General features: G+C 48.7%; 1 protein-coding gene across 6 annotated transcripts in view; it reads right to left on the reverse strand.

The window, feature by feature from the left end:
• Window positions 1-24816, reverse strand: part of LOC126924672 (uncharacterized) — a 71520-nt gene that overhangs the window by 28340 nt on the left and 18364 nt on the right. For all 6 annotated transcript variants that reach the window (XM_050739399.1, XM_050739400.1, XM_050739396.1 and 3 more), the window contains one exon: window positions 22864-24274. In XM_050739399.1, the coding sequence (XP_050595356.1) occupies window positions 22864-23922 (1059 nt within the window). In that variant the 5' untranslated portion in view covers window positions 23923-24274. The remainder of the gene's footprint in view (window positions 1-22863; window positions 24275-24816) is intronic.

Raw genomic sequence — 24816 nt, forward strand, 5'->3', positions numbered from 1 at the left:
AGGAGGAGATCCGACTACGACCGCCGGCGGATCGCGTGGAAGGGGTTAGGCAAGGGGAGGGAACTGACGTCAGCGAGTACGGAAAAGTTAGGAAGATAAGAGAGCGGAGGCGCGAAGCGGGCACCCGGCAAGCGACCGCGTCTCCTCTTCTCGACCGATGCACACCATTTCACGATACACATCGTCGACATCGTACCGCGTTACATCCACAGTCACAACGGCGCGCACACCGTCGACTCCGGTTTCGTCTGCCTCGTGATTGTGCGCGGGTTAATTCGGTTGAGAGGGACACACGTTGGCTTAGGGGCGGGTGAGAACGCGTTGTCTGTAAAGAAAGAGGTGAAACGTGTAGCGAGGGGATGAATCCAATTACACGCAAACCTCGCACCTACGACCCATTACTTCGCGCCGTCTTTTTCTCTTTGTTCGGCCCTCTCTGTCTCACGCTCCGGCTGTTGCCTGCCTGACACCGCAGCGTTTTTATCCGTGACTTTTTTGCCTCGTTCCGCGAGCAGGCCAACGGCGGCGCACAGGGTCGGTGGTCTCGGGTCCATACGGCTTCTTTCTCCGGCTTTCTCGTCTTCTTTTTTTCTCGCCTCTATTTCTCTTCCTCTTTCTGTTTTCTCCTCTCTCCCCTTTCCTTACCCTTCGTCTCTTCTTTCCTCCATCACTTCCGGCCGTCTTGGTTTACTTGTATTCTAACTCGCTTACACGCACGCGGATTTGCGGTACGCCCCGATTATCCGACCGCCCGCCCCCCTTCTTTTCCGAGTTCCTCTCAGGCAACCATGGTGCTAGCCAGGCTCCCCCTTTCCTACACGACCCGGCACAATTCCTCTCGTACACTTGTCCCTTTTTCTCCTTCGTCCGTAGCCGCGCGCGGTCGCGCTCTCTCTCTCTCTCTCTCTTTCTCGCACCTACCAGTATCACGCTTCTTCTCTTTCTAACCGACTACTCTCATCTCCGTCTCCTCGATGTGGTTTCGCCGTATCGGCCTCTCTCTCCCACGACACGGTCAGCCGAGAGCCGCGCGCTTAACCGTCGCTCGTATTTCGTCGGCCGTCTCTTGGTCGGCCTCACACCACGTCGGCGGGGCAACAAATTCCGCGACCCTCCAATTACCCCAGGGCCGAGTTTCGTCCGCTCGTTTTTAGATTTAAATGTCCGTGCGCCGGCTTCTTTCGCGGCGCCACCGCGCGCGCTACCGCTCTCTCTCTCTCTCTCTCTCTCTCTCGTTCGCTCTTTCTCTCTCTTTGTTCTCCTTTTTCTGCCTTCCTCTGCCTCCCTCTCTCTCTCCCGCCCTTTCTGGCGTCGAACGCCTGTTGAAAATCGATGATCCCCCCGCGCTATCCCCCCGTCGCCGCCCAACGTTCGCTTTTTCGCCCGTCCCGATCAGCGAGAAACGAAACGGCCGCGAGAGTGGCTTCGATTACCCGAAGCCGGGTTTTACGCGGTTCGCGAGCCATGTTCCATCTCTTTTCACCTTCTACTTTCCGTCCCTTTCTTTCACTCCGCTCCCAATTCCTTCTCTCTGCTCTGTTGATTTTGTTTTTTCTTCCCTTTCCCTTCCGACACGAAAAACGTTCCGTTTTCGTATGCGCGCGCGCGTGTATATGTGCGTTAGAGGGTGAGCGTAAAAACGTACTTTCCTCGAAGTTAGCGGCGGAAAGTTTTACGGAGCTTTCCGAATTTTCTGCCGCGATTTTTTGCCAGTCCGGCTGGTACGTCCGAGACGGCCACGTTTAACGTTCCGTCGGTGGCGTGTTTTTCCACGAGTACTTGTTTCCCGATGATGCTTTTTCTTTATTTTTTTCTTCCTTTTTCTTGTTTACGATACACGGCCAAAACGCGTTCCACGTTGCCGTTCGTTAACGCAGTTTTTGGCTAGTTTAACGATCGTTGCGTGATTTGATTTTTCATACTTTCTGCTTAAAATTTCTACCTTTAAAATAATGTACAGTACATAAGATACGTTAGACGCGTACGTCTTTAAGGAGAACTGATGAGAATCGTAAGAAAAATGATGTTGAAAGAACGTGGGACAAATGCGAGTTAATTCGAAACACGATCAGCTCCAATCGAAATAAATCGATGCTCCATTCGTTCAATCGTAAATCGTAAGGAAGAATCGCGGCGATAAATAAATAGCGAAATAAAAGGTGGAAAGCCGTATTTCCCGGACGTCCAAGGACGTCGATAGGGTACGTAATTTTTCCAAAGCCGCGATTCCTAATGGATTCGCGACGGGCTTATCCTGTGGCCGATCGGAATGAAAAGGAGCGAAACCGAGAATGAAGTGCCGACTCACGCCACGCTATCTGCCAGGACAATCGATATCGTTGTCGAGGGAGATAATTCCAGGCAGAAGGTAGCCGCGCATAGTGGCGATAACTATCCCCGCTGTCATTCATATTGCCGACGATATTATCGGCTATACCTCAGATCTTTGCAGCACGACGTCCGATAACGCCTGCCCGTTAACCAGTGACTAGCAACATACATACATATCTGTGTATACACCATCGCACAGAGGCATCCGGCCGCTTGCTTATTTTTCACGCGATATACGTAACTTCGTTTCTAGTTCTTCGTTATCCTCGTCTTTCTCGTTCTTTCTTATTATTTTATCATTATTCGTTATATTTTAAATCGTAGAGAATATTCACTTCAGTCATCTAAAATACATTTAATCGCCTATTAACAGTAAGCGAGACGTATATGAAATTCACAGTTCATAGAAGAGTGACAGCGTCTAGACTATAGCCAGACTTAATTTCATGCAGCGCAAAAATCAATTATATTTTATTATTCGTAAAATTATTCGTAGATCAATTATAAGCCACGTTTATTTAGACAAAATCGTACATTTGTCGCGTAACTTTTATACAAAAATTGCCATTGCAGCGCGGACTTAAAGTCGATAAAGTCTTTGAAATATTCGGCGACCCACCCACTTAACGTATCGTGGAATTTTTAGTATCTCGACGTTCGCAGAACCGAGTAGCGTCTAGAGCAAGCATTCGATCTCCATTCGATCTCTATTCCCTGTACACCCGATTTTCCGATCTATCCGGCCAAGTAACAAGCAACAAAGGGCAAAAACAGGAAGGGCGGAAGGGATGAAAAAGAGGATGGCGCGCGGGAATTCGTCGCACGTAGCCGATCCTTAATGAAGAACAACGCGCTGATCGATACGCGCGGTTAAATCCTAATTTGCAACAGTCACGTGAACGCTGGCAAACATACTGCGGACGTTACGTCGTTGATCTGCGCGACCTGTGTAACGACACGGTGCTCCGGTTCGCCACAATTAATGGAAATTCTTCCACGACACAACCCTTCCGTCCCCTTTTCGACGCCGATAATGGATTTCTGTAGCAGACGGTTTGACGCAGTCACACTTGGCCTTTCCACTCTCGTGACCGACTCCAACAACTACCTAGCTCGTCGTCGGGTCAGATAAGCTAAGAATAGAGAAAAAACTTGGAACCTCCATGCATCGAGAAGGTTAGACGATGACGAGGTTTCGAATGACTCAGAGTTCTGAAATGTGCGACCGTGTGGCAAGTGACAATTCGTAGTTGATCGGAAACGATTATTCCGAATAAGATAGTTGAACCAGTTGGATGTAATTTGGTGTAAACGTTACGGCATTAGATATTGCGATTTAAGAAATTCCAATCTATTTTATAATATCTGATTAAACGTAATTAAAAAGTCATTGTCAAACTGATCTTCGTTTTGAAATCGAATATTTGTTTCTTCCCATTTTCGAAAATTCCTTGTTCAAGTTATTTTTCGTAAGAGGAAAGTATTGCGATTTTACCTCGGCTCAATTAGAACTGAAATAATGGAGATTGTATAGAAATCGCCTGCTCCTGACAGTCTACTCTAGCCGGAACAATTTACAGTTCCGAGACCTGACATTATTCCTCCAGTGATATAATGTTGCAAAACCATTGAACGTATAAATTTGTCGGAAAACGAATCGCCGTCGCGATAATTCCCATAGGCCTGGAATATTTAGCATCTCAAGTTCAGAGCTTTGATAACACACCAAAGAAATATCGAGAATTAATTTTCTATCCCTCGGTTAATATATAACACTGGAAGTATGCATCGAATAGAAGCGTCATACGCTCATACTGGAAGAAGCGGCCTTAGGCGACTATTAGCTTTTGAATATAGAATAATAGAATAACAGAGGAAAATCATATTAACTTTATAAAATAAGCGTTCGGTGTAAATTCAATCAACGGAACTCTGGCGAGATTTCTCATACCATCAAGTAGTCCAGCTTAAACCACCGTTATAAATATTCTGATAACGAAAGACAGAAAGAAGTAATCGAAGAAGCTTACGAAATTTATCTATCGCGTATTTCACAAACTTATATTGTAAAACTCAAATTGTAAAATGAATTAATCGTGCGATTAACGCGTCATCCGGCGTCAACGAACGTACCAGAGATGACGTTAAAAAACAGCAGCAACCGACGGGAGAAAATAATGCCACGGACTCTCAATCTGGCGAAACCCGTTTAAACCGTCAGAATTCTGTCCCTGGGATGTCCTCGAGGCGCGAACGAGTAAATCGAGTTAGAACAATAAAACGCGAGCTCGCAACGGTGTCCTGCGAATTCACGAGATCTTTCGCGACCAGCTGTCATCCTATCTGGGTCGCTTCGGCGACGGAACAAGGGCGCCATTTTCCGGACTTGATTTTGATTTCCGCTCGTAAACACGCCGCAGTTTCAGGGAATTAGAGTGACTCGTCGACTCGGGCCAAGGGCCACAAAATCCCGACGTCGCGGCTCCCATCTACTTTTCCCTTTTCATGGTTTCGGAAATGAAGAGTGGCGCTTCAGGAGATGCGATATCCGAGCCTCGAGGAAACCTTCTTACACGGAAATTCCATCGTTCCATGGATCCAAGGGAAATTAATACGATAGAAAAGTCATCTTCGCCCGTGTCTTACGCGAACTGATCGTTTTCGCGACCCATGTCCGACGGTTCGAATTGTACTTTGATACTTTGGTGTGTATTCGATCGATGATACACGCCACGAATATGACTCGATATTCGACGAAAAAAGATGAAGGAGAAAGAATTCCGAGAACAACTTAGAAGAGAAAGATTAATCCGTTCTGGAGGCACGAGCACGACAAGTCGCGTTCCGCAAGATTCGCCGCACGAACCGCAAATTTCTCGCTATGACCGCGAAAACAGTTTGACCGTTCGGTGAAATAAACAACTCGTCGTGGCACAGAGGGCCGATTCGTGGACGGTTGGCCGAACAACAAAAGAAGAAAGCTATGGAAATGTTGGAACGATAAAAGAGCGCAGGCGAGGTGCGGCTAATTAGCCGTGGATACCGGATACCAGCCGGGCCGCGAGAAGTTTCACTCGGCCCTCTCTCTCTCCCCTTCACCCCCTTGCCGTTCTTAGCTCCGCTGTCTAACTCTATCTCCGTCTTTCCCTCCCCTTCTTCCTCAGCGTTCACTCGGCCGCGTTACGTCGTGGCGATCGTCGTCTCCGGGGAACGAGGGAAACGTGTTCCGGATACTCGACCGTACTTCTGCATCGATTGTCGACAGGGGTCCCCTCTCGGACAAATCGGAAGGCCTACGGACGCGGAATTACGAATCGATCCGTGGAAAGTGTTCCGATCGGTAATCTCTCGGACGAGATCTATCAGAAATTCCGACGACGTTAGCAGTTTTTTGGTAACTTTGACGCAACTCATTGGGAATAAAGCAGAACGCAGCAGAGTCTACGGCGCCGCTATTTTCCAAGTTACGCGTTACATCGATAGATTTAATAGCTTCGGCGTGAAGTAGGTGCTGAAAGGTATTGGAAAATTATATTAAAATAAAGGATTACGTTCGAAGCTTACGACATCTCCGAACACCTGCTATCCTGGCCGATCGTTACATTCCCATCGAAATATACGTATCCGCGGAAAGAAAATTTGAACAGAAAAAGCGTAAGTAAAGGTAGATATAAATCGCTTGAAAAATTTCACACGGCATGGCACTTGGTGGTAGATAGGTAGAAAGATAGAAATGGGTAAAAAAACGAACTAATTTCTTGGTTCGAAAGCAGCCAGTAATATAGTTGCGCAGGTGTTGAGTACATACGCGGCATTTGGGATCGTGGAAACTTGTTTCGTGGGTAGTCGAAATAGGTAGAACTCCGTTTTCACACGGACGGAACTCGCGATACTCGGTTTCCTAGCATTTGGGGCGGGCGTACCGCTCGAGTATGCGGACTTCCATGTACGCGTAGCTGGAATACGCGCGGTGCTTCCTTTCTACGTAAGTAGTTAGAGGCACATGCCGCTCCGTTTTCAAACCTTTGGGACACCCAGCGCTCCGTTTCAACGTAGAACGCACGGTATAATACTTCCTTTCCAGTCGGATCACATACGGCTCTAGTTTCAGGGATTTCTGATACCCTCTGCTCTGCTCCGTTCCTACCTACGCGTATATACCTATATACGTAAACGGAGCTCGAGTTCCATTCAGCTTTTGTTTCGCTTTTTAACGTTTTCGATGATTGGACGAAAATAGAATTCCTTTTCTGGAGTTAAATCGCGCTAGTCGAACTTTCACATTTTTCTTTAATCAGCTCCTTATGACAGTCGCAAGTTACGCGCGAGTGTATGTTACAATCGCGAAATCGGAAGTAGAAATGTCATGCGATCAAAATTTACTATATGTATCTTTCATGAAAGAATTATAGTCGTTTGAACGAAATCGAAGCAAAGGCAAATTATTTTTTAACGTTAATTTTCCGTATCTATTTCTAACACGTGTTCCTCGATGCCTTAATTACATTAAAATTACATTAAACGATTGAAAAAATTTAGCTTTCACGTCGATCAATGAATAAGAGCACTTTTAAATATCGAATGACTGAAAGCCACAGAGTTTACGGTTTATGCAGAATGTCGCCTACTGAAATAGCAAAGGAAACGGAGAAGAACTTCTGATTATTAGTTCCTGCTACGATACTACAACTCGAGTTTTCAAAATTTCACGTAAAAAGATTCGCCTTCCGATCTTCCACTATGTTCGATTCCTCGAAAAATTTAAAAAGCCAAGAATTTCGTCGATAAATATTAAAACCGGGTAAGAAACTCCGTGCTCGAGCATCTGCATCGTACACGATCGTGGTCCACCGTGCACACCGAATCGATTTGTCGAATCCCACGAAGACCTGTGACGCACAAAGGGTTTTCGAAGGAAAAGAAGCCGTAGAAAGAGAGATCTTGATTACTGGCCAGAGACAGGAAACATTGCGAACGCTGGAAGATCTTGTCGCTGACGGGAACATCCTTGTATCATATAAAAATGTATGACAGCGAGGAAATGCTATTTTCCAGCCAGGAGAATTCCATGCACGAAGAGAACGAATTCCTGATGCTCGACGGAGTTCTGCTATCGATTACCAGCCACAAGGAGAGAGAGAGAGAGAGAGAGAGAGAGAGAGAGAGAGAGGGAGATGCATATCAACGTAGAATCGAAAAATTCGCGTATGCAGGGTCGGTGTTAAGAAGTCTCGCAGGATTGGAAATGTGTAAGAAATTTTGAGTCGAACGAACCGACAGCCCGCTGTGCTACTTATTTCGTATTTATAGAACCGTCGACAAAATTGCATAGAAATCTCCGATTCCGGTCCTTCGCGGTAATTTGGAATTTCAAGCGGAATTTTAATTTCGAGAATCGTAGTAAATTGTACGTTACATTTTAATTTGCTAGGCATTGGACAAACGGTAGGTTAGAATAACGTTGTATCATAGTCGCGCGTGATGTTTCGCCCTAAATACCAATTTCCCTTAGCACCAAGCTCGATGACCAGGTTGACTTGCATCCTTTCCTATCTCCATTTACGCGTACCCCAACTATCGAATTCATCGAACGACACGCCAAAACATCGCATGAAAAAAACGGTCGCTCGAATCGAAGCAATTCAAGTTCATCGCTTCCGTTTCGCTAAACCACGGTGCACGACGAAGCGCGCGCGCGGGGGCGTGCTTTATCCGCTGGAGCATTCGAACCGTGCTCGAATTACTCGAACGCGTCGAATTTTTCCAATAATTTCTCATGTTCCAGCGTCCAGTCTCGCTTTTCCCCTGCCATCGGTCGCCACCCTAACCCCGGGCAATGCTTGACTCGGTTTCACCGCGCGCGCGACGTGCGATCTAAACGCGTCGCTTTAAATCGTGCCGCGGCGTCAGCCGCGGCGAACAAGTGTCAACCGCACCCAGGAACGTAATCCAACCCCACCTCTCCCGCGCTCCAAGCTGCTCACCATTCGTTCTCGCTCTCTCTCTCTCACACACTTTCTCCGTCTTTCTCTCTCCGACTCGCTTCGGGATAGCCATCAGCGCGACGGGACGCGAATCGGGAGCGACGAAGGGAGACGGCGACCGTACGCTCTGGGATCCCGTCCGTGGAAGGAGTTTGGGAAGTTATTTGTAGGGAAGGGGGTCGTAGAAAGGGGTCGATACGTATCGCGATTTGCCGGGCGGCCGGGTTATCGGGCAGAAACGAGGGCTGTGAACGAAGGGGAAAAGCGGTCTCTCTCCGGCCTGTCGCGGCTTGCGTGTAGGCAGCTCACCGCCTACGCCCACGTTACCGGACGCCTGGCAGATAGGGATCATCGAGGCGTGTTCTATCGGCCTCATCTCGGGCACCCTCTAACAACCTCGCGATCCGTTCTCTCTCGCTCCGTCGCTCGCTCTCTATTACTGCTCCGATCTCCGTGTTCGGCCCGTGAAGAAGCAGCAGCGTGAAGCGATGAACGCGGGGCAAGGAGAACGTGCATGATGAAGAAGAAGAAGAAGCAGAAGAAGAAAAAGAGGGAAGAAAGAGGTGGAAGGGGGAGGAGAACGAGGACGGAAGACCCGTTGGCGCCATTGAAGCCCGAGATACGAGCCGAGGAGAACGCTTCTATGGCACGCCGGGTACCCCGTGCGCACACAGACGCGCCCGTTCTGGGAGGACGGGGAACACGAACGGGGTCTATTTTTGTCGGGTGGCGGCGGCGGTGGCGGGACAAAAAGCCTGCGGCTTCTACCCTGCTCCTCGCTGTCTTTCTTCCTCCATCGTCGATTCCACGTTTTTTCCCCTTCGTCCTCACTTCCCTTCCTCGTCCCCCAACCGCCGCTCTTTTCACTCCGTGCGCCTCTTTTTTTGCTGCCACGTCGCTTCTACCGCACTCCGTTCTCGTCGTTCTCGTCGTTCTCGTCCGTCCCTCTCGCTCTACCGTAACAACTGTTCCGTCGGGTTTGCTCTCGCTCCATCCTCGTCGCACCCTACTAAACTAGCTACTGCCCTCCTTGTCGCGCGCGCGCTTCTCTCTGTCGCGTCCCGTTCCGACGACGGCCAAAGCAATCGAGTGTACGAGCGACCGAGACACGCGATACCACTGTGCGCGTTCGACGAAGACAACGAGAAAGAAAGAGGAGAAAGGAGGAAGCCACGGCGGCGAAACGGAGACGGAGGGCAGTCGAGCCGAGGAAGAGAAGAGAAGCTCTGGCCAAGCACGACCGAATCGAGTCGAGTCGAGCCGGGTCGCGTTGCTTCGAGCCGAGTCGAGTCGAGTCGAGTCAAGTCGAACCGAGTCGAGTAGAGAGTCGAGCACCGTGCTCGGCTAAAGAAGGATGGAGAAGCAACCAGCGCGGCGATGACTACGCCAAGGGCAAAGAGGCGGAAAGAGGAAGAGGAAAGGGAAGCCGCGCGCGTGAAAGACAGAGGGAGAGTGAGATCAACGCGGGAGATGGAGCACGAGGGAGACGAACAGAGAGCCGGCAGAGAGAGGACGGTATGGGCGCAGCGGGTTGGGGAAAAAGGCTGAGGCCGTGGCTCCCTTGGCGGCCCGCTACTAATTGCCGCCGGCCGCTCCTGGCTACGGGCCGCTGAGCATCGTGCCACGCACAACAGCCAGCACGGTTATGTTATGTTCCGTGGGTTATAGGCGTGACTGTATGGTCGAGGCCCGAGCTCGGACGCTCGAATTATATACCGCGCCATGCGCTTTCGGCGCTCCAGCTCCACTGTCGCGCGTCCCGCTTTTCGAATGCAGACGACTTTTCCGGGACGTGGTCTTGATCGCGCCGCGAGACCTCGACCGAGTATATTTCGAGGACGTCCGTTTGAAAAGTTCGATGACGAGGCACGGAATACGAATATGCGAGTGTTTTGTCATGGATGTTTTGTCATTTATAATCTGTAATCTATAGGATCGATGGAAGTTTTCAAAGACAGATAGTTTGACGTGTAAAAAGGTTTCGATAGGAAAACGAATAAAATTGCGTCTTTCGTAGAATTTACGCTTTTGCTAACTGAACGATACTCGGTATTTTGGTATAATTGGTCAAGCTGCTGTTTGTAATTTAGCGATACTTTCATATTCCCGTACCTCGTCTGTACCCAGCGATATGCGTATTTCTACTAAACTAACTTTTAGTATCTCCCAACTGAACGAAAGAACGAAACAGAGCGTCCAAAGAGAAGTTTGTTCGTTCTGGGCTTCGTCACCTATCGATCTCGGCGAATTTTTCATTCTCAGTTATATTCTCCGCGGTTGCCGTGTTATATTTTAAGATGAAATTTTCACCGAGCGCAAGAATTTCGTACGAGGTGTTTGTACAAGAATCGTCGAGAATTCACCAATTCTTCACCAAGCACAATCGTTGCTTTCCATAATTAAACTCTTATGCAAATCTTCGACTTTTGATACGCTTTGTTTTTTATTCCACGTATCAGCATCGACGGAGTGTTTAAAGCGGCAAGACATGTTCGCTGCCTGCATACATCGTTGGTTTCTTTATAAAGCTTGCGAACAAACGCGGCAAGAATAACCTTCCAAAGCAGAATTCTTTGTTCTCGGAAGGCAGCCGTAAATTAAGTTTTCGCCAAAAATTAAATATTCAAGATACGTCCCCGTCATCTATCGATTTATCTTCTCAAGGATTACTTCAAATTCATCGATATACCAAATTCCTGAGAACAGAGAACATAGCAAATAGCTACCAAAAAATAGGAAGAACGGAGCGCGCAAAGATACATTAAGTGCGTATATACGTGCAAAGAGATCCCCTTGAGTGGAGGCGGCGCGGATAAGCGTCAGCGGGTGAAATAACGTTCATTGAGGCGGCGAAAGCCAACGGAGAGCGACGTCGAGGCGGCGGCGTCGACGGGTTGCGCAAATAAATAAGAGATATGTATAGGTGGCCGGTGGGATATATAAATCGATCGTTACGCCGGTTAAATTCAAAACAGCCGTCGGCTACGTAAATAGGAGGGCGAAGTAGCATCATGCGCGCGATGCTTTTCTAAATGGCTCGTCGTAGAATCGTAGAGAATTCTGTGAATCGAAGGGGGCTGGTGGTCGGGGGGTAAAAGGAGGATCGATCACGTACCGGGATTGCGTCGAAAGAGAAGGCGAAATCTCGACTTTCCGACCCGATGATCGGGAAAGATGGCTCGCTAATTAGCCGAACCGATGACGACCACGAGTTATCGGCACGCAGAGCGAGAGCGAGAGAGAGAGAGAGAGAGCGATGGAGATAAGCGGCGCGTCTGCTCGCACGATCCTCGCGCTAATTTGCGGCGTGAGGCATATCGGGTTTAAGGCCAAGCTGTCTGTTCCGTTTTGCGTGATAACATCTCGGGATTGGCTGTGTGTCGTTCGCTTGGTTACGTCGCCTCCGTTTTTGGAGAGCATAACGAATTCGAGATGTTTCTTGGAATATTTTCAACGACCCTCCTTTCCTTATTTGAAATCAACTCTTTTTCATGCTTCGAGTAAAGTTAAGATATAAACTAAACACATTACACCAGAACCGTTTAATTATACGAATACGATAATTATTTTGTTCTCGCGTAGAACACATTTTGTAGCTGAATTTCAATATCGTTTCTTTGTCGATATCAGAATCGATGCATCACGGCTCTGGATGTTCGCGATCCTCGGATCTCGAAAAAGCTAACGCGTGACTAAACGCGAAACCACCCTCTGGCTAACCTCTTTTCCTGGGGACACGGTTGAATCGCGAAGATAGTGCTTCGAAACGGGAAAACTAACGGTAACGATAACGAGCCCTATTCAACCGCGGAACAGATATCAGCTCATAAACCACCGACGGCGTGTTTCTCTTCGCGGGCGGAATTTCTCGCGCAGAAAAGTCTGGCGTGGTTGCGCCTTGGCGCGCAACGACGATCTCACGGAAACACGAAGCGTTCTGCATGTATGCTCACCGATTTCGATCGTTCGCGTTGTTCAGTGCGCTCGTTCGACCCTGGACACCGCAATAAACTTGCTCTTGCCGGGGAAACCGAGCGGTCTGACGATTTCTTAGCTTTTCTTTTTACGGCAGATAGGGCAAAAGCCTGTTTCGTTTTCAATGAAACGTATCTTGAAAGTTGATAGTTCGATCGTCAAGATTCTTACGATTTCGATACAAATTTCCCAGTTGCGTGTATTTTACAGCTCGCTCCTCAATGTCAAGCGTGAGCATTTTAAAAATATTCTAAATTATAGGATTTTGATAATTAATATATCAAAGACGTTCTGTATATTAGTAGAAAAAGATCGATTATTGTGTATTGCCTTCGCATAGTAATTTTTAAAGTTCAAAATACCAAATATTGGTTTTCATTAATGTATCAGGTATCGAAATGCATTTTATTAGAACTGGTTTCGTAATGGTCTACGAATAGTTGTTCGACGATTAAATATCATAATAGTTAAATATCGCGAATGATCAAATACTGTCGTTAAAAATCTTCGCGCTATTTCTCTCGTCGTTCAATTAAATTCGGTAATACACGAGGCATTCGAGGAATTCAAATTGCACCAACTTCTACCACACTCTGAACGTCAAGCAAAAATTCACGATCGTCTATATCGCGCGCTAACCCCGACCCAAGCCTAACCCTTCAAAATATTCCCACCTTCTTCGACATCGCCGAGCCCCTGCACGCACCCTGCATAAAGAAACGGAGAAAAAAAATTCGAACGACCGATGGGTCTGGGACGAGAAATCGAAAGGACGACACCGGAACGAGCGGGATGGAAAAAATATCGGCGCTCCCCCGCCGGCCCTAATGGTTTCCAACCCCTTGCCCTAATATATCCCGTATTCCGGATCTGGCGTAGCGCGCGCACCCCTTTCGGCCTCTCCTTTTCTATTCTTCTCTGTCTGCGTCCCTCTCACCGCGGGCCAACGGCGCACGATTATTATCACCGACCCTGCCCCGATAATGAAAGTACACGCACGTGCTGGTATTAGTGTCGAGAGAGCAGCAGGGTTCGCCGCCTGGTTGCATTCAGGCCCCGGACAGCCACTGCACATACGAGTGGGGGACACAATGAGGGTGGCTCCGGTGTTTCGGCTCCGCTGAGTCACGCACTAAAGAGAAACGCGTGAGGTCTCTCCGCGTGGCCTGTGGCCCGGACAAGCCCCGTGGATCCGTCTGTTTTTTCCTCGTGGAATTTTTATTTTTTACCTTGGCTAAAGTATAGGGAACCAACGGAGCCTTTCTTGTTGCTTCTTTTCAAATCTCGATCGATGGGGAATTAATCTATCGCGCGGTACTCTTCAGCTTATGTCGAATCCAACGGTGATTGATGCTCCTTGCGGAAAGAGGTTTCTGGAATTTTTGATTCGCCTGTAAATTTACATCCTAAATAGGTGTTACAACGCTTGGCGTTCGTTAGCGATTTCCGATCACTCCGAATCATTCCCATTTTTAGACAGTTTTCTAGAAAAGAGAACATTTTTACAAAATGTATGCTCCTCTCGCTTTCATACCTTTGCTTACGAGATTCGGCTTTCGCTTTTCTAAGTTCGCGTCTGTAATCATTCCTTTGTTTAACCTCTCTTGTATCGTTTTCTTCGTAATCTGTATCGGACGAATATCAGTTTGTCTGTCTTTTTCATTTTGCTGGTATCAGTAGCGTTGGATATCTTTTTTTAAACAAAATCCACCGTTCAACCCTGTCGGCTATCCATACGCACGGGGCAAAGAATAAAAGGGCCGAATCTATGACCAGAAAACTATTAGAGGAGGAGGAGAAAGAGAAGCAGAGTCCAGGTTGCTTGCCAAAAAATTCAAGCGCACCAGTCAACCGACGGCGGCGGTTTCTAGCTGCGGCGCATTATTTTCTGCTCTCCTCGAGGAGGTCAACTGTTTTATTGACTGAGGGTCGAGGTGCGCGGCCTCGGAGAACCACGGTTACGGTTAACCGAGCCAAACCTCTGAAATCGTAGCGGGGAATTATCGGTTCAGTTAGCCGCTCTGCTCCGTTTCCCCTTTTTCTCTACGCGAAGCAAGGACGTTGGTTCTCTTCTTGCGTCGATGGAACATGCTGCGGAAACCCTTTGAAAACGTTCTAAAAATACCTGGAATATTGGAACTGCGCGTTTCTACCCTCAAAATCGTAATAAGTTTCTACGATTATTTCCTTTTTCGAGGTTTTAGTTGCTTCGTACTTGACTTTAGCTATGAGCAGAGCGCACGTACGAGAGAACGGCAATTTAAAAATGTATTTTTAAGGAATTTTGGTCATTTTGAATCGTAAATCGGTAGGTCATGGATTTTTGAATCGTCGAGAAAAGTTATACGCCGAATGTTTCATCATTCCATCGGTCGATATAAACCAATGGGTTCTACGTTCAATTTTTTGAATTATCGAGAATATTTCCTACCACCACCCAAACGTTACACGGAATAAGCTTCATATCCAAACGAAAATTTGGACAAACATAAGGTAAATAATTGAACGCGCTACAGATTTTCGGAACATTACGAAAGGTGCAATAAAATACTTATGATTGTTTCACAAATATTTTTCAAGAATTTTAACGTGAAAAACGTATATCGAATTTCTGGTTATTTTTACATTTTATACCTTCTAGGTGTAAAAACAGAACTTTTTCTTTCACAGCGCTTCGGAGATATCGGAGAAATGAAAATAAAATACGTGAAATTAATCGTTGGACTTCGATAGATTAAAAATTGAGATCGATACTTTCCGATATATGTATATCTTGCGCAACTTGGAAGTTATGGTTCTGATAAAACCGAAGAATATTAAAGGAAACTATCTATTTCTCTTTCTCCTAAATAACGCAAAGCCTATGATTTTTCTACTGAAAACGTACGACCTTAAAAACATTCAAATTCCAAAACCACTGATAACGGCATTGCAGTATATTTCTTTGTGACGTCGCTTTAAAATTACGCACAGGTTCGTTTCCGACGTATAAGAATGCCAGATAAGTCATTTATAAATAGAAACTAGAAATTCAACTAGAAAGAAAGGAATATTCGCAAGGATGACCAAAGCTTCCGCAGGAACGAGAATCATTAAGTCATTCTTGCCTGTTCGTCTGGACAAAGAACTTGGGAGAAAAAAAAACGAGGCGCGCAAGTTTTCCACTGTGCAGACAGCGTACCGTTCCATCGGGAAAGCAAACGACGTCCCGACGATTAGCTAGCTCGCCGGATAAAAAAGGAGAAGCGAAAATCGTCGGTCGATCGTCACGGTAACAGATGCCGCGATTGCGGTGTCGGATCGACCGCTTTCTATTGAAGCACCAGCCAGCCGGCCGCAATCTTTTCCAAGCGACATACACACTCGCGCTCACACGTACACGTACATACAATGAGAGAAGGCCGCGGCGACGAAAAGCGTGCAAGCCCAGCACACGCGAGAGTAATCGCTTTCCAACGCCGCCCTTTCGACCAAATTAACCCCGTTAAACGTCACCCTTCGATTCGAGTTTCCAGCTTCGAATATTTCCAACGTCGATAACTTCTGATTCGTAGAAAGTATTAATTTCTCATTGAAACTATTTAAATATCGTGGGGATATCGGACGCTGAATGAAACATTTCTCATCGAGCAAGAATATTCTTTCAAAGTATCGTCTTACGCGCTAAAACTTGCTCGCTAGAACTGCTTTAAATTTAAATTTCAATTTTTTTCAGCTTTCATATCTGTCCGTTCTAGGTGAACTTTTGGGAAACACGATTCCCCGAGGCCTCGTGCCGATCGAATCCACCCCAATAGTTCTAAACCCACATCCCTCAACCCTTTTATCTATCGCTCTCTCAAAACCTACATTCCTGTTTGTACTTTCAAAAGCAATAGAAAAAAAGGTCGATTCGAAAAAACAACGCAAAAAAAGGAGCGGTCGTGAAAAAAGCCCACATCGTCTCTTTCGCAACGATCCTGGCCGTTTCATCCCGCGCGGTAACCATTCCGGCAATTTCCAGGGAAAAAACGGACACGAAGAGGCAAGCAGGGGAACGCGCGTCCTTCTCCGTAGCTCGGGGCCAGTCGTCGCGTTTTTTCGGCCGCGATCGTTCCGGCGCGCAACCGAGCGTGCCTTTTCGACGGCGCGCCGCTCCGTGTAGTCGGTGAAACGCATGCGTGCGTGCGTGCGTGCTCACCAGAACGGCGGACAGAGAGCCCGTCGTCGTTGGCACACGTGTGTAGCGTGTACCGTGTAGTATGTGTATACACGCGGCAGCAGGCTACGCAGAGCCGCGTCGAGCGCGATCGTCACGTACACGCACGCCCACACGCGGACGAGAGAGACGACCGCTGCCGCCGCACGCTCACGGGCCCGTACTTGTACGGGACCTTTAGCGGCTCGTGAGCCACAGTCGGGACGATCAATGACAACCCGCCCCTCCCGCCACGTCCCTCGGTGTCGGTCGTGTTCACGGAAGGCACGATAAACGCTCTCTCGCTCCGGATCACGGGTCTCGGAGAGAACGTTCTCCGACCGCTCGCCCCGCGCTCCTCTTCTCCATCGCGTCTGCCACCTTTCCCCTCCTGCCGTGCGCTTCCACTCACCCTACTCTCGCAGCTTCCCTTTCCCCGTACTCCACTTCTCCGTGGTTCTCCACAGCCGCCGCTTCATCGTCGTTCTCTGGCACAGGGCACAGGCTGTGCCGCCGCCGCGCGCGCTCCGCCAGCGTCGTTCCTCGCTCTCAATCAAGATAGACGCGCGCGAGAGGCTTAGCACCGGGAGAGGAGGCAAGAGAGCGTCGGCAGAATTTCTCCGTGACTCGAGGGAGCGACCGATATAGGGGCGGCGAGGGTGACGCGGGGACCGGAGAACGGACCGAAGCCACAGGCGGCGGAACCGAGAAGGGAGACTTACTGCTTCGAGTCGCAGCCGACGCCGCCGCCGCCGCCGGCTCGAGGGGACGACGAACGGACGAACGAACGAACGAACGAACGAACGAACGAACGAGGCGAGTAGGGTGGATGGCTTGGATGGGTGGGTGGCTGGGTGGTTAGCGATGGGCGCTCGAGACACGAGCTCTCGAACAATTTCCAGCGCGAATACGCCACGATGATATCTCCGCGGGGAAATTGCCGCGACGCTGCTGCAGCAGTTGGGGTGGAAAGGATTAATTGGTGATCCGGGTTTGTTGATAGCGCTGCTGGGTGAAATGTTGGCTTTTTCTTGTTTTCCCTTTTTTCGCTCAGCAACTTTTTGCAGCGAGGCTGGTGTTGCCGTTGGTTTCAGGGATTTTTGGTCGTGGGATCTAGTGTCTGTCGGGTTAGGAAAATTGCCATAATCGAACGAATAGCATTCTTCATGCTTCGCTTTATTCTTCTTTTTGTATTTTAAATACTTTTGTTGTAAGCGTTCTGAAACGCTATTTCATCGACTTGCTGACTATCGCTCCAGATGTACAAGTATCTCAGATTTTTATTTTCTCTCTCTTTACATCAACGTTATAAAAATTTTACTGTTTCGTTCGCCTGTAATTCGATATTTATACTTATGTTTATGGACCATTACTATCCGAATTGCTACATTTGAAATTTCATAGGTAAGTCGCGTTCTTTTGGAACATCGTCAGGACTTTTCTCCAATATGCTAGCCAACTACGATAAAAGCTTGAATATATTGCACGCTGGCATCAGCAAATGCGAAATAAGCAAATGTACCTCGACTTAATTGTCCTATCCAAAATTTTAGCCACAATATGAAAGTACAATATCCAGTAGCGAAGTATCATATCCGAAGAGTCTGTTTACTTTCAAGAATACGTACGTCAGGACGTGGTCCGCTATTTGTGAAATTATCATCTAAAAAATCATCGCTAAAATCATAGAATCATTGCATCGTATAGGATCACTAAAATCCCGTGACGTCTGAGAAGTTGCTCGAATTCGACTGGTTGCCGTCGATCCTGGTGCGTCTCGAAACCATCGCTGAGGGTGGCCGGTATAGAGACGCGGCAAAGCGCGCGACTGAGAGAAGGAACGGCACGGCACGGCGTCGCCGAGGGAAAGAGAAACGCAGAAGAGAGCTCGCCGTGCTGCGAAGGCAGCGGTGCGGACAGAGAAACGAAGAGAGGCGACAGAGGCGAGGCGCGAGCGAGCGAAAGAGAAAGAAAGGCGGCGAACGGATACCGGCGCAGCCTGTCTGTGCCTCTGCTTCGGAAAGTGACTAATGACTAGCCGGCCAGACCTACTCTTCTGCCACCCAACGAGAGAGAGAACGAGGAGCGCGCGCCGTAGCCGGGAGAGAACAGATACCGTAGAGGTGAGCCGCTGTTATCTCGCGGCCCTCGACGACGGTCAACCGTGAAAAATGACTATCGCGACGAAGAAATATTTTACGGGTGGCGCGTTCGAACGGCGTCGTTACGCGCCGTGAGCACACATCGTGCGCAACTAGAGGAAAAATAAAGGAAAACGAGACGAAAATAAGAGAGAAGGAAACAAAAAGGAGGGAATCGAAATATAGAAAACGAACAAGAGGAAAATGTAAAAGGATTGGCGACTAGAAATCGTCTAGAAAAAGGAACGAGAAAGAGAGGTGCGCCGTCCGAGAGGAGATCGTTAGGACGACTCTATCGACTGGCAATTTTCTTCCGTTTTTTAGAAAAACCCGTATCTTATCGAGTTTCTTCGAAATTACGAATATACGTATCTTGAAAATATTCGTAACAATCTGAGGGCAGTAGAAATTCGATTCGTAACGAACGCGTTAATTACGAAAGAAATATCCGAGCATTTATTCTACATAGATAATAATTTTGTTAAACGAAACGAAAAAATTAAAAAAAGAAAAAATTTCCCGTTTATCTCTAACATTTCATATTTCTAGTGTAAAAAGTGCTCCGAATGCCGACTGATATCAATTTCAGATTCACACGTGGCGTTTGTTTGGCCAGACAGAACGCATATACATACGTGTCACGATCGTCGGCCTCGAGCGTACTAAGATCTTGGTCGTTGGGGAAGATTCGAAGAGCTAGAGCATCGCGAATCGAATGGAAGAGAGACGCCTCTCCGCTGATCGATCTCCGACGCGACTAGCACGCGGAACTGAATCCGGATCGGATGAACGAGGGAACCGGGCAACTTTATGCGCCTGCTCTGCTTCTCTTCCTTCCGTGGGAAGCGGGGCCAATCTCTCTCTCTCTCTCTTTCTCTCTCTCTTTCTGCCACCGTCGCTACCGCCTCCGTTGCCTCGCTCTTCTTCTCGCTCCTCCCTCTCTTTCTCTCTCCCTCTCGTTACTTCCGCGCCTGGAATCCCACGCTTACGCCGCCACGAACGTCAGAGGCGTAAATCCGAGAGAGCTTCCTGGGCTGCGAAGCGTCGCGGCGTCGTTAATGATAGCTCCGAGCCGCGCTCTGCCTTTCTGCCGTCGTGTTCTCGCTCTCTCCCTACCTCTCTCTCTCTCTCTTTTGCTCGCTCGTTCTTGTTCCGTCGTCGCCTGAAAACGCGCCCGCGCGCGCCTCGAGACCCAAAGCCTCGGGAAAACGCGCGTTCGTTCGCTCGTTTGCCTCTCGCCGCTCGCGGCGACCATGAGTCGATGTCGTATGGCGGGTGAAACTTTTGGGTTCCGAGATATACTAGATCCTTTTAACCGGTTCATCGAGTTCATTTCGCGTTGGATAACGCTTCTAGCGGGTAAGACGAGTTCATTCGAACTAGTTAATTGGTTCGATGACTGCGTTTGATAACGTTATCGGATAGTGTCTCGGTTTTGTTTTTTTTTTCAGTTCCATCGAGTCTCGCGCTAGTCAGTCACTAAAGTCCGTTTTAACGGCGTGAACCTGTTACTTTATTTTACTTTATATACCTTCCCGAGTTTTTCTACACGTTCTCAACGTTAGTCGAGTTATGTACTTCGACTAAATTTTTCTAACTCCGATCGACGCTACCAAGGTGTCGGTTGCGTCTGTCGATGTCTATGCGCTTTCTTTTGTTAGATAATGCTAGTCGAATGGTATAAAATGCCGGATGTTCGCGACGATGCCCGTCGTTCGCTGCTTCGTAATCGGATGGCGTCGAAACTCGAACTCGAGCATTTCTTTTTTCACGCCATAGGGACTGCGCGTCTTTGAGATTGGAAAACATCGCTCATGGATATCAAGCAAATACTATTCTCCGTAACTTCAAAAAATATCTCGAACCTTTACGCTAACAAACACAAAACAACATTTTACGAAAAACAGCGTACGACGCTAATACGTAACGTTACGCGTCACCGTGGTTATCGCCTACGCGTGGCGCCAAGAATCTTGGAAAAGAAACTCGTCCCCGAAAAAAGCGGAAAACCAAAGTCTCCGGAGAAAATGTCCACGTATATACATGGACGAAAGACGACACGAAACTATTCGCAAGAGAACGATCGAGACGAGTCTCGATAACAAGAAACGGTCTCGGTGAGTGGAAGAAAGCCCGAGGAATCGATTGCAATCGCGGTGGGATGATAACGACGGCGCGGCGGTCGTTGGGCCGCGCGCGCGATCATCTTGCCGGAAGATCGATCCGTTCCGCGGACCTGGGATTACCATACGCGTTCCCCTCGCCGTTCCGCCAGACAACTTATTATCGGTTATTTATCACGGCAGCCCGTGACTGAAATTTTTCGCGGCGAGCGCGTATCAAGAGTTCGAGATGCACCGTGGCGCGCGTTCCACTTGCGAGACGGCAGCCGGCGAAGAAGAGAACCGCCGCGCCAGATCCCGCCGTGAGAAATGGACAGGCCATTACGCGGCCGAGATCGAAGGCCGTGGCGCGCGTTACGTTGGGAACTGCCGCGAGCTGGATCGAGCCGCAAAAGAGAGATCTGGGCCACCGGCCAGTCGACAAAAATGCGACAAAAACCGAAGGAAAATGGAACTCGCGGAATTTTTGATCTTCGAAGAATGCTCGACCAACGCTGGAAAAATATCGGTTGTGCTCTTCTCCTAGTAATTCGGAATATTTCTTTTTTCCAGAGCACAAAAGCTCTTGCGGCTACAAAATGTATCGCCGCATTCCTTTGTTTTCCAATGAAGCATTTTTTTTATCAAAGTATGCCAATATTTTTTGCAGACGCTCTATATATTTTTAGCCATGCGACAGTTCCAGTGTTAAAAACTACGTGCATTTTTGCCAAGATGCTTCTACAAATAGGAAAACACGATCCTACCGCTCGATATTTCTCGATCAGATTTCTGTGACGAGCCGTGTGCACTCGAACGGTTAAAAATCGATTGGGCATCGAAGGAACCGCATAGATCGAAGCGCCGTTGTTGGAAATTTCTTTGTCCGGTGGAACGGCGAATACGCCGCGGCGGCAGCCACCGCGGCTGCCTATGCACGTCCGTGTAATTAGACGTAATTAGGCAGCCACCTTATCCGACCACCTTCTCTCCCCTTTCTCCCTCGCCGCTCTGTTCTTTCTTTCGCTCACCCTTGCCCCGTTCGCGTTGTATAAGAGCGTGCTCGCGATCCATTTTCCTGGCAACCGTGCCCGAGATTTCTCGCGGTTTTTCCACTTGCCCGCTAGATAAATTCTCTCGACCCGTAACCCCACTGGACCGCCGCGCGAATCCACCGAGAAATCGTCTGCGGTCTACGCTCGCGCGCGCACTCGCTCGGAGGCGTTTGAGCGCGACAGCTTCCGGGGATGCTGGTTTTATGGCGAGTTTTCGTGCATGGTGATACGTATTATCTGCCTGGTTAGAAACGCGCTCCAGCTTTTTGCCGCTGATTTTCTACCAGCATCTGTTTCTCGTTGATTACATTTTTAATTTGCCTGGTACGCGCGAGTTTCGTCTTACTTCGCTTTTCTTCCTAGTGAATTCGAATGCAACGACGAGAAATGTAACAACGAATGATCTAAGCGACAACGAATCGGAGAAAACGTGACGCAACGCGATGCGTTGAGTTTAGTCGCGCGAAATATCCGCAACTGTAGTTTTAGAAATCGATCAAAGTTCGGAGCCAGCGAGGAAAGAAGCGATGCGATCGTAACGCGTTTGCCTAAGGTTCACGAAGCGAAGTTTAAAAACGATGACTATAAGTGAAACCGAACCGAAGCAGACTGAAGTGTGTTTATACGTGGTCAGAGTATATTCAGTGCGGCGTCGGACAAATGTGCGAACTCAATACGAAGTATTTTTAGCGTGGCTCGCTTCGAAAACCCTTGGGCACCGACCATACCGACTTGTGATTTTGGAGTAACTCGTTTCGCTTCGTTTTCCAGGTGTTTTCTCGCTTTCAGATCGATTCCAGTTTTATCTGATTTCAGAAAAATTTAATGTCTCGACGTCTTCGAACGAACAAATATGCTTTCTCTAGGTTATCGGAGCATCTGCGAAACCGCTCAAACCGAAGTAGACCGTTATCTTCGCGTCCTGTTACGTCTATCCGTTAGAACAAATAAACGATTATCCTGAAACGTCGAAACTTCGTTGAGCGCACGCGATTCCCCGGAACGATTCGTACAACTGGCCACAGAGCTGCAGCCTATAGCCGGAAGCGCGGCGAGATCCACGAGGAACACGATAATCCATAGAAGAGACAGACTCACCTTGTTGTGCGGCAGCTGTGTGGGCACGTATAGCGGAGGATCCAATCCGGGACTCGTCACCGCGTGACGGCCGATAATCCTGTCCGCCGGTTTCGCGTCGTATCCTTCCGGCTGGCCGATGTGGAAGCCCTTGCTCTTTACCCAGAATCGGAACTTACTGTTCTCCGCACTGTTCACTTCCTCACCTCTCAGTGTTCGCAATATACGAGCGTACTTTTTGATCGTGATCGTCTTAGTTTTCGCCAAATCTCCGTATGTTTTGATCACCCACGGTTGATACGCGTTGAACATTCCGTCGTTTTGGAATTTCTTGGGTAGACCGGCGTTCTCTGGTTGACCCTTTTGCATCCCGTAACCAGTGCCGTTCACGCCAGCCGACATTCCAGGGAACGGCATGGGTACGCCGTTCTTCGAGTCCATCGCGTTGCCAGCGTTCCCGTTGCCGACGTAGCCGCTGTTCAAGCCAGCGGACGTGCTCAAAGAGCCACCGGTCATGTTGGAAATGTCCAAGTACGACACGGACGAGCTCTTGCCTAGGTTGGTGGCATTTCCGACGAACGTCGCCATCGACGAGGACATGTACGGGATCGGAGTGGGCATGCTGAGACCACCGGCGCACAGGCCAGCGGTTGGACTCGCGGCCATACTCAATCCGGCTACCGATGCGTACGTCGACACATCGGACATGTTCGACGAGGTCTGCCAGCTATTGGACAGCACGCTGTTGTTGGACACCGCGTCTGACGTGGACACGGATGCCGAGGATGTCTTGGTTTGGGCGTTGGACCTCGACACGGAACCACCTCGGCTCTTGGACGAGGGACTGGTTTCCGGTGACGAGGACGACGAGCCCTTGGTCGCGTTGGTCGACGTGCCACGTGACTTCTTGGTCGGTGGCTCGTCCCGTGGCATAGAGTTGAGATTACCATGGGACGGGCTGTTGTTGTTCTCGGATCTTGAACGTTTGCTGGACGAGCCAGTGGACGAGGATTGGCCCGACGGGGTCGGCGAATTGTTCACCGGCACTCTGCGACGGAGTCCCATTGTCGCGCTGGCCATTATTCCTGCGGTATATTTAGTGCTACCGCTAGCCGGTTTCCCTGCTCACGATCGATTTCACACTGTCACTAGTTCACCGGCCGCGTCGTCGTCGATCACCGAAACCGTCAGCCGCCAGCATTATCGTTCGTACGCGGGTACACGCGCCGACAGACGGACGGAGACACAGACAGCAGCCACGTACACAGAGAGACGATACACGAGGCCGAGCGAGCGACAGGGGGTGGTCGTGTGCTGGCTGTTGTATATCGACGTCCACGATGTCCACTGGCGACGGTCCAGTCGTTGTCGTCGCTTCCGGGATGTTGCCCGCGGGAAAATCGACCCGGTTGTCCTCGTCTAGGAATCTTGTCTGCAAAAGAAAAAGAATACCGGCACGTGTGACAAGTGGAATTAGCTATGCACGATTAAGCGGCGGAAACGTTTTAACGAGACCGGCCCGCTAATGGACTGCCGACCAAGTAGGTGGAAACCTAGCGGCGTGGCGGCCACGGTAATACGCGCTGCTGAAATTCACCTACAGAAATTGGTTTCGCCTGTTCACGTTGCCGCAATGCCTTTCTCTTTCTCTCGAGAGAAAAACTTTTTTCGCCTAAAATTAGCTTTTCGACCACAGGCTTACGACCGCGATTCAAAAGATCGGTATCGGCGTAGATTTCAGCAAGCACGCGGATCATTACGAGATTCGAGCTAGCTTTTTCGAACCGGCTGTAACTTTGGAAAACAAAATCGTATCGATCCGCTTATTCGTCCATTAAACTCGACTACAGTCTACATTTTCAGTCATTAGTTGACAATTTTCGTTGAAGTTGATTGACATTTTTTCCTGCGATTATTTTCTTCCTTTACGGCTACCCTTTACGGCAAAGCGTAGACTCGCGACACAATTGTTTC

This window comes from Bombus affinis, chromosome 15 (assembly GCF_024516045.1).
Source record: "Bombus affinis isolate iyBomAffi1 chromosome 15, iyBomAffi1.2, whole genome shotgun sequence".
Classification (NCBI taxonomy): domain Eukaryota; kingdom Metazoa; phylum Arthropoda; class Insecta; order Hymenoptera; family Apidae; genus Bombus; species Bombus affinis.